General features: G+C 44.9%; 1 protein-coding gene across 1 annotated transcript in view; it reads right to left on the bottom strand.

The window, feature by feature from the left end:
* The window catches only part of TPPP2 (tubulin polymerization-promoting protein family member 2), a 37,771-nt gene continuing 24,177 nt past the window's right edge, over positions 1-13,594 (bottom strand). Inside the window, exons 2-4 of the mRNA XM_009330281.1 lie at positions 731-907; positions 417-570; positions 1-259 (exon numbers count right to left, since the gene is read on the bottom strand). Of these exons, the coding sequence (XP_009328556.1) occupies positions 77-259; positions 417-570; positions 731-900 (507 nt within the window). The 5' untranslated portion in view covers positions 901-907 and the 3' untranslated portion in view covers positions 1-76. The remainder of the gene's footprint in view (positions 260-416; positions 571-730; positions 908-13,594) is intronic.

Here is a 13,594-nt window from a genome sequence, read left to right as displayed (position 1 = left end):
GTTGCATGAAATGTTTATTTGCTTCTCCTCCTATGTTATAGGGGAAAAGTCCTTGTTTCCTTAAGCAGTTTCAGTCCTAGTGCTTCTGGTCATACGTGCCAGCTCCCTTGTAGGCTCCAACGTAGCCGCTGTTGTCTGTCAGATCCTGGCGCCCAGCAAGACCCTTCCCTTTGCCACTTTCATCAAAACGCTCTTTGTGGCTGCCAGTGTATTTGCTAGTGTCCGTCAGCCTCTCGACCCCACCAACTTTGGTGGCTTTCTGCAAGAGAGGAGGCCAGCAAGAAGCAGCCAGTGTTAGCAAACAGTTTACAAACAATCTCCTCCCTACGAGCAAGGAGGGCCCCCTACAGCAGGGATGGTTCCATGGCAGCTTAGGCAGCTCAAGGTGCACAGCGGGTGAGGGAACTCATACTGACCGTGGCACCCACGCTGCCGGGCTCCTTCCCCTCAATGAGGCCATACACAGCCTGCAGCGCTTCCTCTGGCGATTTGCCCTTGAAGCGCTTGCCACAGAGCTCCTTCATGGCTTGCTGGAATTCAGCAAAGGTGATGGTGCGGGCACCCTTAGTCCTATGGCAAGGGGAGACCAAGAGGAAAGTTACCTCGCCGCTGGGTGGCAGCAGGATGGGAAACTCCCAGGGCTGCCCCTCGCGCGAGAGCCTGCCTGCCTCCTGCCTTTCCTTCCTCCTGCCCGGCTGTGCTGCCCACCATGCCTCCCTGCGACACTCACTTGACTTTGTTGAATACGATGTCAATGTCAGTGCTGGTCACGGCTTTCCCATCCATCACGCCACACTCTTTGCACATCTTGGAGAAGTTTTTCCCCGTCATGTCGTTGCCACTGGCAGATGTGTCACCATATATTGCAAATTTACGGAAAGTATTTTCTACCTCTGACATCTTGCTGCTGTGGAGAAAAGAAGTTGGCAGGGAAGGAGCTGAGGACCATCTGCAGCTGCTGAACACACATGTCCTATGCACCTTGTCTCCAGAAGAGCAAGGGGCACCACCCACAGGTATCTCTCTACCATGGGACAACCATGATGACCACACAGCTATTGACAGAGAACACCTGGGATCCAGGCAGGATTGGGCAGGGACAGGTTGGGACCCAAGGCAAGGCAAAGGAGGGGTGGAGGTAGGGCTCTGGGGTGAATTAATGACTGCTGCATGTGAAGGAACAAAGCATCCAAAGCTTCTGAACCTTTTTGAAATACAAGTTTCAGTTAGATTTTCTCAATAACAAATGGATGCATTTGTGAGCTGATTTATGCTTTGCCTGCTATTTGATGACAAAGATTCCAGATTTGTCTTCCAGGCCCCAGATAAGTGCCTGAATCTCACCGGCCTTCTTGCAAGTAGTCACCAAGGAGTTGTCCCCTTCTTTACCCATCACACTTCATCCCCTGAACTGCTCCCTGAATTAGGTTGTCCTCCTCCCAACATCAGTAAATTTTCCACTACTGATCGACTTAGACCAGTGCAATCAGGTATCAGGGATCTCTGAGAACATAAAAGCCATCGCTCGGACTGTAAATCAGTCCACCACAACTCAAGCAGCCAATTCATGCTGCTTGTGAGACACACTTGAATCCTTTTGAAATACCCAGCCTCTCCTACAGCTCTGTGCTTCACCTAGGGGCTCCAGGTCTCAAAGTTGTTTGCAGGCTGTCATTTAACATAAATCTTGTATGGGTCTGCACCTCTCTAGAGCAAAAATCCAGCAGGCTTGTACCAGGGAGGCTGTGTGCTGCGAACATGAAAGGGGCAGCAGGGGGCTCCAGGGGTCCTTGCTGGGGGCCCTCCCAGGACCCTTCCCTCCCAGGACCCTTCCCTCCCTCCTCGGGAGGTGTGGGCCCAGCTCACCTGCGTGAGCCGGTGGTGATGGTGGTGGTGCTGGCACTTTCCCTGCTGTCCTGGAGGCAGTGGGCACTCAGAGCCACCCCTTGTACCTTGCTGGCCTATTGTCACCTCAGGAGGTGGGGGCTGGGGGGGCTGGGAGAAGAGCGGGGGACAACCTCGTGCCACCAGAGATGTGGTGGTCCAAATCCCTTGGGAGGGGGTATTGGACCTTCAGCCCACTGTGGGACAAAAAACCAAATACCTTACACTCTTCAGCTAACATAGCCATCACACACTGGAAATGTCACCTGTACTGGGACATGTACTCAAAAGGGAAGGGGCATTTATCCCTATAACTAATAAATGCAGCCAGTCCTTGCTCCTCCTTCTTTGAGGAGCTGATCTGCTACCAGCGTGCTTGTGCCCTGGCTAGCAGATGTGCCCACTTGCCTTTGGGGGTCACCAGGAAATCAGTAACTCCAAAAAGTGGGGTGGGGTGGGAAGGGGGAGAGAAAAAACACACATCACTTGTGAAAAAACTTTGAGAAACACAGTTTTCCACTCATAAGCTAACAAACTTAAAGTAGCTGGAAATTGGATCTGGGAAGTTCAGCCCAGCAATAAAGCTCAGCTTGCACCCTGGCAGTCGTACCGTGTTTGTAGGGGCACTGTGATAGCACATTGTTAAAAAAGGCATTTCATCTTTGTGGCCCATGTAAGATTAAATTAATGTGCCTTCATTGGTTGATATATTTATTTTCCTTAAGCTGTGCTTAGCAACGTTGAGCCATGTATAAATATGTCTTATTTCAGAAATATTTTATTCTCACCACTAATTAACAGGCATGTACTTTCCAGTCTTGCTGTTAGTCGCAGCAAACCCACAGCAGCGGGGTGAGCTTGGCCAAGTCCTACCCATTCCAGGAGGAAAACCTTACAGATACTGCTGCATGCTCACCGCCTCTGCACTTCTGCATGGCCTTTGGTCTTTCTATTGGACTGACCATAATTCTTCACCAATTACATTGCCACCCAGAGAAACTCGTTTGCCCCTTGGCAGGTCTTGTGCAAAGGGCATCGGACAGCTGTCAGCCTTGAGAGGCTTCTGTGGGGCAAGGGTGAAATGGCAAAAAAGTGCCTGGTGCCACCTCCTGCTGCTGCTGGGGAACACGGCCTGGCATCCTGCCCTGCCGTGGTGACAACAGTGCCACAGCCCTGGCACAGCCGTGCAGTGCACCAGTTCTTCAGCACCACTTGCTCCGGATGAGCCAGGGGCAGAGACTAAGGATGCCAAAGTAAACCTCAGACAAACGATTGCTAGCAGTGCTGTTTCTGCCTTTTAGACAAGTGCTGATCACTCCAATGAATTGTTTCCTCTTTCCTTGTTGCAGGTGGCCTGTTTTGGGGCTGCCCCAGCAGGTATGCCACTCTCACTGGCTGGGCAAGGAAAGCAGGGAAGAAATGAGGCACTAGCTGTCATCACAGGAATGATGATGTGGGGGGCAGATGTGCATGTTGTTAGTGGGGTTTTTGTTATATTCTGGAAAGGTGTCTCTTTTCTGTGACAGAGTGTATTTTTGGAACTGAACTTTTCTTCCCCTTTTAGTTACAGCATATGACTATTTTTAAAATTGAAAAATGTATACCTAGCTTTAGGTGATTAGGTGAAGCTGAAGAACCCAGAAAGAAGGCAATACTCTCTTAGAGTGAGTAGCCAAGTGCCCATAAATTTCAAGGTCAGGAGTTCACCTCTTTTTTTTTGGCCTGCAACTCAAAACCACTTCATATTGGTTCTGTGATGCCAACAGCTTATTTGTTTCCGCTCCTCACAGTCTGCATGTGACAATGAATAAACCAAAAGGTCACTTCCCTTAAAGCTCTTAGGGCAATGCTCCCCAGCCATAAACTCAACAAAGCCATAAACAAAAAGAGCTCAAACCAGCCAAGTTTCCAAAACTGCAGAGATTGCCAGGGAAGGTGGGGATCCTGTGGATCTGGATGGCCCAAACAGGTGGTCTCATCCAACCCCCATCTGACCCAAAGAACAAAGCCCTCTCTCCAGCTATGCACATCACAGGTAGAGTGAGCATTGCAAGAAGCTCACCAGAGGTCACCAATGTTTAAGAAAAAAGAGAACTATGTTATTTCCATCCTTGTGCGTGCACGCACACACACAGAGGCATGTATGGTCAGGAATTCTTATTAGCCAAGACGCCTTATTAAGAAAAAGGCAAATGGCCAGACTGCTGTTCTTCTGAAGTTTCCTCCCTTCTCTATACTCGTATTTCTCTAGCAGATCTCTGTTCCTGTTGTCATCCACAAATTTTATTAACAGCAATTTTTCCTGTATTTTCAGCTCCCTGATAAAACCATGAAAAGGCATTGGGCCTAACACCAAAAGCCACAGATTCCCCCCACAGACACCTCTAAGGAAAAGCATCTCCTGTGACCTGTCAATTCGCCGTCGCAAAATTCAGTTAACCTGGAGGACAGGGCTTTAAAGAGCCACTCCTTAGAATGATAGCACATAACTGACAGATCACACAGCAAAATTGTTTTAATATCTTCCAGATGTATTGCTTCAGTAAGTTAATACAGAGATTAATCTGAATCACTGTGCCTATGCTCTTTGGTCTTCAATTCTCTCATGGCTACATGCCAAATTTTTTCTGCTTTCAACTGCAAGCTTTCGACAAAGTCAGGCCAAGGGAGCATACAGTTTGGTCCCAAGTAACTAGTTAAGTATTTGAAGCTGTTACCAACTTTTTATGAGCTTAGTTTAAAATTACATTTAGGGAGGTTTGAAGCATCTTAGATAAGACAGACAGTAAAGAAATTTAGGAGGATCATCAGGAAAAAAAAAAAAAGAAAAGAAAAGAAAAGAAAGGAAAAAGCAGTATCCTACTGAAATAATATAATTAACATATATAAACAGACATGCACAAACACTATTCCCCTGTTCCCAAAGCAAATGCACCATTAACAAGAAACTCTCAAATTATGAAAGGATATGCTAAGTTGCTTAAATCTTAAATCTTCGGTTGCATGGAAGTGATTTATTCTGTATCACTAAAATGCTTAGCTGCAAAACAGAGACCAGAATTCAGTGTTCTGTTCAAATATTTACATAAATCTGCAGGAAAGTTGGAAGACAGCTTTTGATACCATCTTCATGGAATCAGCATTATTTATTTAAGGAAAAACAGTATTTTGACGAGACTAAAAAGGACAGAAAAAGAAGTTAGAGCATGTGTAATACTGAAGCAATCCAAACTAGCTCTGCAGAATAGCAGATATCCAGGAGAAAAGATTAATGTCTGAAACTCTTTTGTAGGCAAGAAGAATATTAACTTCTGCTGTTATGAATAAATGAATTCTAAATTATTCTTTGTCTGCTAGATTTTATGAACTATTACCATAATCACATAAACCTCCTTTTTTTCACATAAAGCTATGTATAGCTTAAGACTTCGTTTTCAGTGCCATGATCAGAGAAACTGTTTGAATGAAGACATTAAAGCAGTGAGATTCCAATTACTGTATGAAACACTCTAAATCTGTCAAAACGAGCTGCTTGGATTACTGCTAGACCCAAAAAACCCCAAACGATGGAGGATGAAGTTGAATGGAAACTCAGATGTGGAGCTGTCCCCATTCCACAAGCCCCCCCACCCCCCACCCCCGTTTTATCCCAGAGTATGTCCTTTTGCAGCCAAATTGTCCCCTTCCTGGTCTCTGAGTAGATGAAGAACAAAGTTTTATTTAAAATGAGAGTCAAGTAGGAGAATGTAATACATCGCACAAGTTTGAAAGGCAGTGACTTTAGCTGTCTTGCTGAACAAATATAATCTGTCTGATGCAGTTTTATGGGGAAAGAGGAGGAAAGAGAGCAACGTGTTGGTGCCTGGGCTTAAAAGAGGAGTTTTACAGAATAGCAGAAAGAACAAGAATCTTGCACTGAGAAATTTGAAGCTACTTGCTAGAAATTAACATAAAGCTAAAGAGACTAGACATGCAGCTGTTCTGTGTAAAAATATTTTATGGGATTTCTTTTCAATTCTTCAGTGCATCTTTTATTTATGTCAGGCACGCACACACACATACACAATCAGGAAACCTTTTATGGACATGTAGATCAGACTGTTGTTCAAAGGAGTAAATTAAGACAAGTTTAATAATTCTGCAGTGAAGTGACCTTCTGTATGCCTCAGTCTAGCCCATGTGAATTCAAGGGTCTTGTCCTGTACTTGGAAACCAACATGCGGAAAACTGTTTCTGCATTGTCCTGGGGTCTCTGGTGAGCCGCAGACCCCACAGTGAGCCCACAGAAATAAACCAAGAAATTATCCATCCTTACCCTTGTGCTGAACCACTGACCTTACTGAGCACATCCCTCCAGTAAAAATGGATAATTACAAAAAAACAGATTCCCTCTCTATCTATGGAAGTCACCTGCCTCTCATTTCAGAAGCTGAGCACAGGAAGAGCTGATGATTTCTTCTTTGACCTGTGGTCAGTCTGAATCTGCATCTGTCCAGGAAATACGTGCTTTATGGGGACACCCGTGGGACGGTCCTTCTCATGGGAATTTGTCTATTTTGCAGTTGTTGCAGTGGGAGATGCCCAGTTCTGTCTGAGTCAGGCTCTCTGCTTGGCAGCCTGTGCTGGTGCAGGAGGAGCCGAGGTGTCCCCCAGCAGTGGTAGGATGGATGAAGGAGGACAGGCACCAAAGCCCACAGCACCAGTGCCCAGGAACCACGCCAGAAAATACTTACCGCACACACAGCCGGGGCAGGTTGCCGCTGTGGCTGCTGTCCCCCACTGCCCTTGGCTGCCCCAGATGTGACGCCCTGCAGCTCCTGTGACCGCTTTGGCCACAGCAAGGCTGAGGAGGAGGTAAACTGAGACCAAAAGCTGGGCTGCATGGAGCAGCCATGCAGGGAGGAAGGGTGATTACAGTGAGTGTGAAGCAGCATTAGACTGCATTTCTTTCACACTTCACATCCATTATTATCTCCTTAAAAGAAACCCCACACGCAGTCTACCATCTTTATGTGTTTAGAGGGGGCTGAGGCAGAAATGAAACAATAACCGATTTTCACTACCCTCCCTTCAAATTCTGAGTATTTAAACATTTTTCATTTTTTCTCAGTGCTAGTACTAGTCTGTTTAGTAGTCATACTGCAGGTCTGACAGCTCATGAAGGCACTATGTAAGATCATGCTCAGTGCTTGGTACAGACATATGGTAAAGATAACCTGTGTCACCACTGCCCTTCAGAGCTTTGTACAGTTCCTTACATTATGCAAATGTTATCCTATAGTTTAACTTGAATATCCTCCTCAAGCTGTTTGTAGGAGGTTGTGGACTGAAAAAGGTACTTAAACACATAAACTGAAGGTTCAGTCAGTTTTCTTAGCAAGTTTCAGGCACAGCTTTCTTCTCTCCTTGGGTGCCTTTTGAATCACAGTGTTGGCTGGAACTGATTTTAGCTGGACAGCTGAAGAAGTTTTGCTCCCCAAGCATCATTCCCACACAAGGGCTCTGGCACAGCCCTCTATCTTGATTATTGGTCTTCACATGCCTCATTCCTTCGCTTTTCTCTTTAGACAGTAAAATCAGTGTGAAATCTTCTGGTGGTCTAGACACATCTCATGATCTTGACCTCTATGAAGAAGTTTGTTGCTTTAGATTGAGCAGTTTTACACAATGTTAGCTTATTTTCATGAACATTTGTGAGGTTTTTTTTCCCCCCACAGTTGGCACACTTTATTTCAAGAACCATCTCAGCCACAAAAAAAAAAAAAAAAAAAAAGGAAAAGGCCTTTTAAAGACATCAACCACAGAGGAAAATCAAATGCTAAGCCTAGTCAATGTATTCTGATCAGAGCACAAAACTTAACTTTAGGGACACTACAACTGTATTTTGAAGCTATTGCTGTTATAGGAATATTGGCAGAATAACCATCCTCTCTTAAATTAATTCATCTAGGACAAATATGTGTTCCCCTTGGCCAGAAGTCCTGCATTCCTATTACATTGGGGTTTCTTGGCATAAGTGAGAGCAGACTATGGCCCATGCTATCATGTTAAAATGCTGGAGTACTAAGCGGGTGTGCCACTTTGCTGAACCTCTCCCACGACTTAAAAAAAACCTTAGATAAATGCATTTACAACAGTCTAGCTAACTCATTAGGAAATATGGCATTTAATAAATGCATTATTAAAAGTGATTGCTAGCATATTAAAAAGGTCATTTTCATATATATTGAAAAGGTCATATTCATATATATATCATTTCTATAGGATAATATGAGTCATATTCATTGCCAGTGTAACATCTACTGATTCCACTGAAGCTATATTAGGAACTAATTTTGGTCCTGAAGTCTGTTTTCCTATTCTATATTAGCTACATTATATTATCTCCCTCCACAGGCAAAATTGCATTTACCTCAAACTTGATTTGATGCAATTATCTAGGAATAAATGATCTTGTTTTGGCTTGTTTCAACAAGTTGAGCCATTTGCACACTGTTCCAACAACATCATTCTGCCTGCAGAAGTCTTTTGGTAGTTCTTCAATTCCAATCTAGAAGTCTATCTGAAAAGGTACAGAACTTTTGTGTGTACTTACTGTACAAACACAGTTGCTGCTGCTTGTTTCCACAACATGTCAAAGCATTCTGTAGGGGGGAAGAGGTACAAGAAATATTAAGTTAAAGCATTTTTTAGGGCTAATATACTTGCACACAAAAAGGAAGTGTATCATATGCTTTTTTAAAAAAATTAAATACATCAGATCACATTTTAGATGCCTGTGAGAAACTTACCTCCAGATATCTATTGTAACTTAAGCTCCTAAATTGCTTTGATCCTTATAGAAAGGTATTTGCAAGCCATCAGTTGTGTGCTGTCATTCAGACCAACAGAAAACTCGGATGCTGGCATGCATTAAGTACAAATAGGACAAGCAGACTTCCTCATCACTTATCACTTAGCACCTTTATGAACAAATTCAATGAGCTTCTTGAGATATTCTCATTTATACCGTAGCTGATGTTGGCCCATTATTTTCCTATGATAGCTCAAGTCTTTGGTCCTTTTCCGACCAGCTGCACAGGCCTGTTTCAACCAGAGAATTCTATTTCAAGGTTTTAAAAGTGAGTTTCAAGCAAAAGAAGAAAAAAATATTAATAACTAATTACCAGCATTATTTTTGTGTCTTATTTTATCAAACAGCAATATTCTTCAACATCAGTCAACAAAGGCCATGGTTTAACTAATATTTAAAAGCACATACTTGACCCTATTTGCTGAGATACTAAGCAATAAAATGGTCAATTTCACAAACTGCAGTCTTAGTATTACACTGTCCTTGCATTATACTTTTACTCTCTCTTCTACCTTGCCTTCCATAAAAGCAAAGAAATCACTTATACAACATACCCCAGCTAAAAGCACTGAGCACAACCAGACTTAAACAACACAAGAGGATTTACATTATGTTTTAGAGCTTCCTGCTTGATTGCCTAGTCTTTCTGGATCCTAAACTAGTTTAGTTTATTAACTAGTTGTTGTGTTAACAGCAGATTGTAAAGTCCCAGAGCAGATGTAAGGATGGTCTAGGACACCGTACACTTAAAGCTACAGACCTGTTCCTATTCTGATCTATCACTACTAAGGAAATTGACAACCTATTTCAAAACACAATGCAGCTTACAGAGGAAAAGGCTGTCTTTTCTTCACTGTCAGGCAACGGTTCAGACTTCAAACATCTTGGTGAAGGCAAAGAGCAAAGACAGGGAGCCTGGCACACTCCCCTTTAAACACCTCAGCAGGGAAGCACTGTGTTGGCTAACACGCAGATACACACTTCTGTTGCCTTTCTGAGTGGCTAGTGTTGACAAGAAGAGAGTTTCAGTTTTGACTGAACTAACACCTTCCAGGCATATCAAGAGCAGAGATTAATTTGGCGGATGTGTTGGGGACAGCCCTGCACTCCATCCCAGGGCAGAGGGTGCTCCTTAAAGAGCATCGTAAGAAGCCGAGAAACCAACCGGGCCTTCTCATTTTTCTGGTTATGGTCTGACAGGTGTTCCCAAAACCTGCACTGTCTAGCACCAACTCAGGCATCCAGCAAATCTAGAAATGGCAAAAGAAAGGTAGTGGTTATCTACAGGCTTGTGTACATACTTGAATCTGCCTGCTCTTGCTCACTAAATGTTTCAGTGGCCAGCTCTCAGGACCTGAGCTGTCTTTTCGCTGCATGTTTACAGCATCTTGAAAATGCAGATCAGATCCAAGTTAGGACCTTTAGGTACTGCTGCAATAAAACTGATCAATAGTAATGATATCCTAGCAGTCAGGGACTCACCTAGCTAGACCAGGACCTGGCATCGGCCCTCTGTACCACTCTAACCTGGATGGAGGCTAGCAAGAACATTTATTTAGGACTAGTTGTTGCTGCTCCATGGCACAGACAAATCCCATTCCACCTGGCATCTCTGATTTTCACATCAGTGCTGGGTGCTGTCACAGTCCAGTGGGGTTGTTTTCCTGTGCTTTCTGTGCCTCTGTGTTCTTGCAGCAGGCTGAGAAACGACAACCCCTCACTCTGTCCTCATAGTGTGAAATGGTGAAACTCACCACCACAAGATGCTCTGTGTAACAGAACTATAAAGTGGTTCAAAAAGCAATTAGGAAAAGCCAAGGAGGGAGGTCCTTAAAAGGGCCACTGAAGATAGAGAGGCAACAGCCTCCAGCACGGCAAGTCTCTGAGCCTGACTAGTAGCCAGGAAGTTTTATACTGGAGGGTGCTGTAGGAGCATGTGTTTGTTCTGGTCTAAGCACACGCCAGAGACAGGACATGTGAGTGGATGAACTTTTCTTCTGATCCTATATGGCTATTTTCGTACTGACAGTCAATTTAGCTTTCTTGCTTTCCAGACCTAGGGAGATATTAACCTATTATATTTTCTCCCAGTTCTCATTCTTCCACTTTTGGTCTACAGTGCTTCTCCTAGAAAATGGAAGAATCTGCTGTGGTTGGAGATTCTTCTGAAACGAATAAACAAACAAACAAACTGCCAGTGCACCACAAAATACACCTTCTTTTAGGCTGGGAAGGTTGTAAAAGCCATGAGCTGCTGCAGTTGGGAGCCAGAGCAGCTCACACTTGCAACTACACTGAAGAGGATTACCAGAGCCTTGGACACCAGAAACAAAGAGGACAGCTCATGAAAAGCAGGAGAGTGCAAGTGCTCATTTTCCACTGTTTTACAGCTTGTAAAATAACTTATATTTGACTTAAGCAACAGTGACATTTTCCAGCCTGCGTTAGAAGAGCTGACACCTGTTTTGCACACCCTGCATTACTCAAGCGGTGCAAGACGATGGATGCAGAGACTTGGGGCAGCATGTGTGGCTGCAACACATTTGAACTTCCCAAGGGGGATTAACTTAGTTCACTCTGCCTGCAAATCAGGCAGCGCAGGCTTTGTCAGGCACAGTGACCCAGGAGAAGTACTGAGGCCTCTGGGCTGCACTGCCAGGTTGTTGCTTCTCTGGGTGTGGTGCCTGGCCCACTTTCACAGCTCAGATTGACAGTACACATCCCATAAAACCAGGACGAAGGACAAAGAGGGCAGAGACAGTTTTCAGCCAGGTCTGAAACCCACTGAACAAAACAGAAGGCCTCTTCTGGCTAAGAACATTTTGTTTTCAAAAGCAGCATTCTTGCATGATTTCACTGACTGATCCACATGGGACTATTTTGTGGAATTCGGATAATTTGTGGCATGATTTTTATGGTACAATTTTCTGAAAAATATATGTATGCAGCAGTTAGCAGCGGTTACCAGCTCCAAATTCTGCAACAGCACAGCTCTGTTCCTGGCAAGGCTGGGAAAGGCCACGGGTGGGAAGCACACAACACTGAAAAGGGACAGTGGTGTTAAGAAGACCAACAGCAGTCTTGACACTAACGGCGCTCCTGAGTGTGCAGGCTCCTCACCATCTTGTGCTGTGCAATGCAAAACTCCGCTTCCTTCACACTTCTTCTCCAGGTCCAGATCCCCAGCAGGTGTAAATCGGCTTCCCGGTGCTACAGTCACCAGTCTCTGCCAGTTGACACCAGCTGAGGGTTTGGCTGTAGGTTCTTATTTTCCTGAGGGCACAGTAACACTCCCGAAATGTGTTAGAAGCCTTAAGCCCTGCTGTGTTCTCTCTCCCATCCCTTGAGGCAGCAAAGCTAGATGCCAGCAGTTGGTTAGGAAAACACATGTCAGTTTTTAAAAGCACGACTGTAAAAGGGAAGGGAAGACTCCCCCATATCTCTTCCCTTTCTCGTTCTCGCGCAGAGGCACCTCGCTGCCCCATGGAGGGAGAAGGCTTGCTGGACACAAGCCACAGCCCCAGCGGGATGTTTCCACCTGCCCAGTGAAGCGGAACAGTCCCATCGCTGTCAGGCCAAAGCCAACACACAATATTTTACGCAACTATTTTTGTGGTGGGATCTAATGGCTTGGTATCTGGGACATCTGCCGGAAGCAAGACACCCTTTGTGGGAGTCTACACAACTCAGCTGGCCTCATGCTGCTGGTTGCTGAAGCCACAGCCTGGGACTGCTTTTCAGGTCTGGTTAAGGGCAGAAAAAAAATAAAACCCAGCTTGCTTCAAACTGATATCAATCATGCTCAGCGTTACCATGTTAGGTGCGCCTTGCGCAAAAACCAAGAACCTGCAACATCCCCTCGCATGCCTCCCCGCTTCCCCAAATCCTATTTTTGATTGAGGAGCCAGCGTGAAAGCATGGTTGTGGCAGGACCTCACCACCTGCCACCTCTAATTATAGGGGAGTCCTGGTTTGTATTAGCAGAAAAACACCCCCCACGCACACACATTCATGCTCACTCTCTGTGAATACAACCGTTCAACCGCCAATTTCAGACACTGGTTCCTTCATGGCAACAAGATATAAATATAGACCTTGGTGGTCCCAAAGACTCTTCTCCCTGCCCCCCCTTCACTTTAACCCTTGAATTATTTCCATAGCTCATTCTTAAGGTCAATTTTGTGATATGAAATCCAATACTTAGGGCCACCTGCTGTCTTAAACCCAGGTACGCATACTGTTAAACCAGTATCCGTCAGCATCAGTTGGTGCTCCAGGCAGAAAGGGTGGGAGGTCAGGTAGTAAAAGGTTTTTTAGACTGACCCCTCAACCTGTGCTGAGAGAAGAAAAACTTTGTCATGGTCTAATCGCTCTTCTGCTTGCAGCAAAGACCCTTGTCACTTGTGCCTGCAGCAAGATAAAACATACAGATGTTTTGTATTCAGAAGTAATGCTGTTTGAAGCGATGAGAAGGTAGCGTGGGGTCAAGATTTATAAGTCCTCCTGAGGTCTTCTCGCTTTATCTGTGGCAAATATTCAAAACAAAGTCAGGGGACTACCTGCGTAAGAGCTGCAGCACCCAGCCCTAGCCTGTAGGCTTACTTACCCATGGGCATATTCCCATATATGCATGCATATACGCCTTAACCTTTTATCAGCAGTTCTGGCTTACATGGGTGTACTCTTCCCTGGGTAAAAAACTGGCTGGATGGCTGGGCCCAGAGAGTTGTGGTGGACTTAAATCCAGCTGGCAGCTGGTCACAAGTGGTATTCTCCGGGGCTCCGTATTGGGGCCAGTTCTGTTTAAAATCTTTATCAATGATCTGGATGAGGGGATTGAGTGCTCCCTCAGTAAGT

Source organism: Pygoscelis adeliae, unplaced genomic scaffold (genome assembly GCF_000699105.1).
Source record: "Pygoscelis adeliae isolate BGI_AS28 unplaced genomic scaffold, ASM69910v1 Scaffold398, whole genome shotgun sequence".
Classification (NCBI taxonomy): domain Eukaryota; kingdom Metazoa; phylum Chordata; class Aves; order Sphenisciformes; family Spheniscidae; genus Pygoscelis; species Pygoscelis adeliae.
The sequence above is the reverse complement of the archived record's forward strand: the minus strand, read 5'-3'. Positions and strand labels throughout refer to the sequence as shown.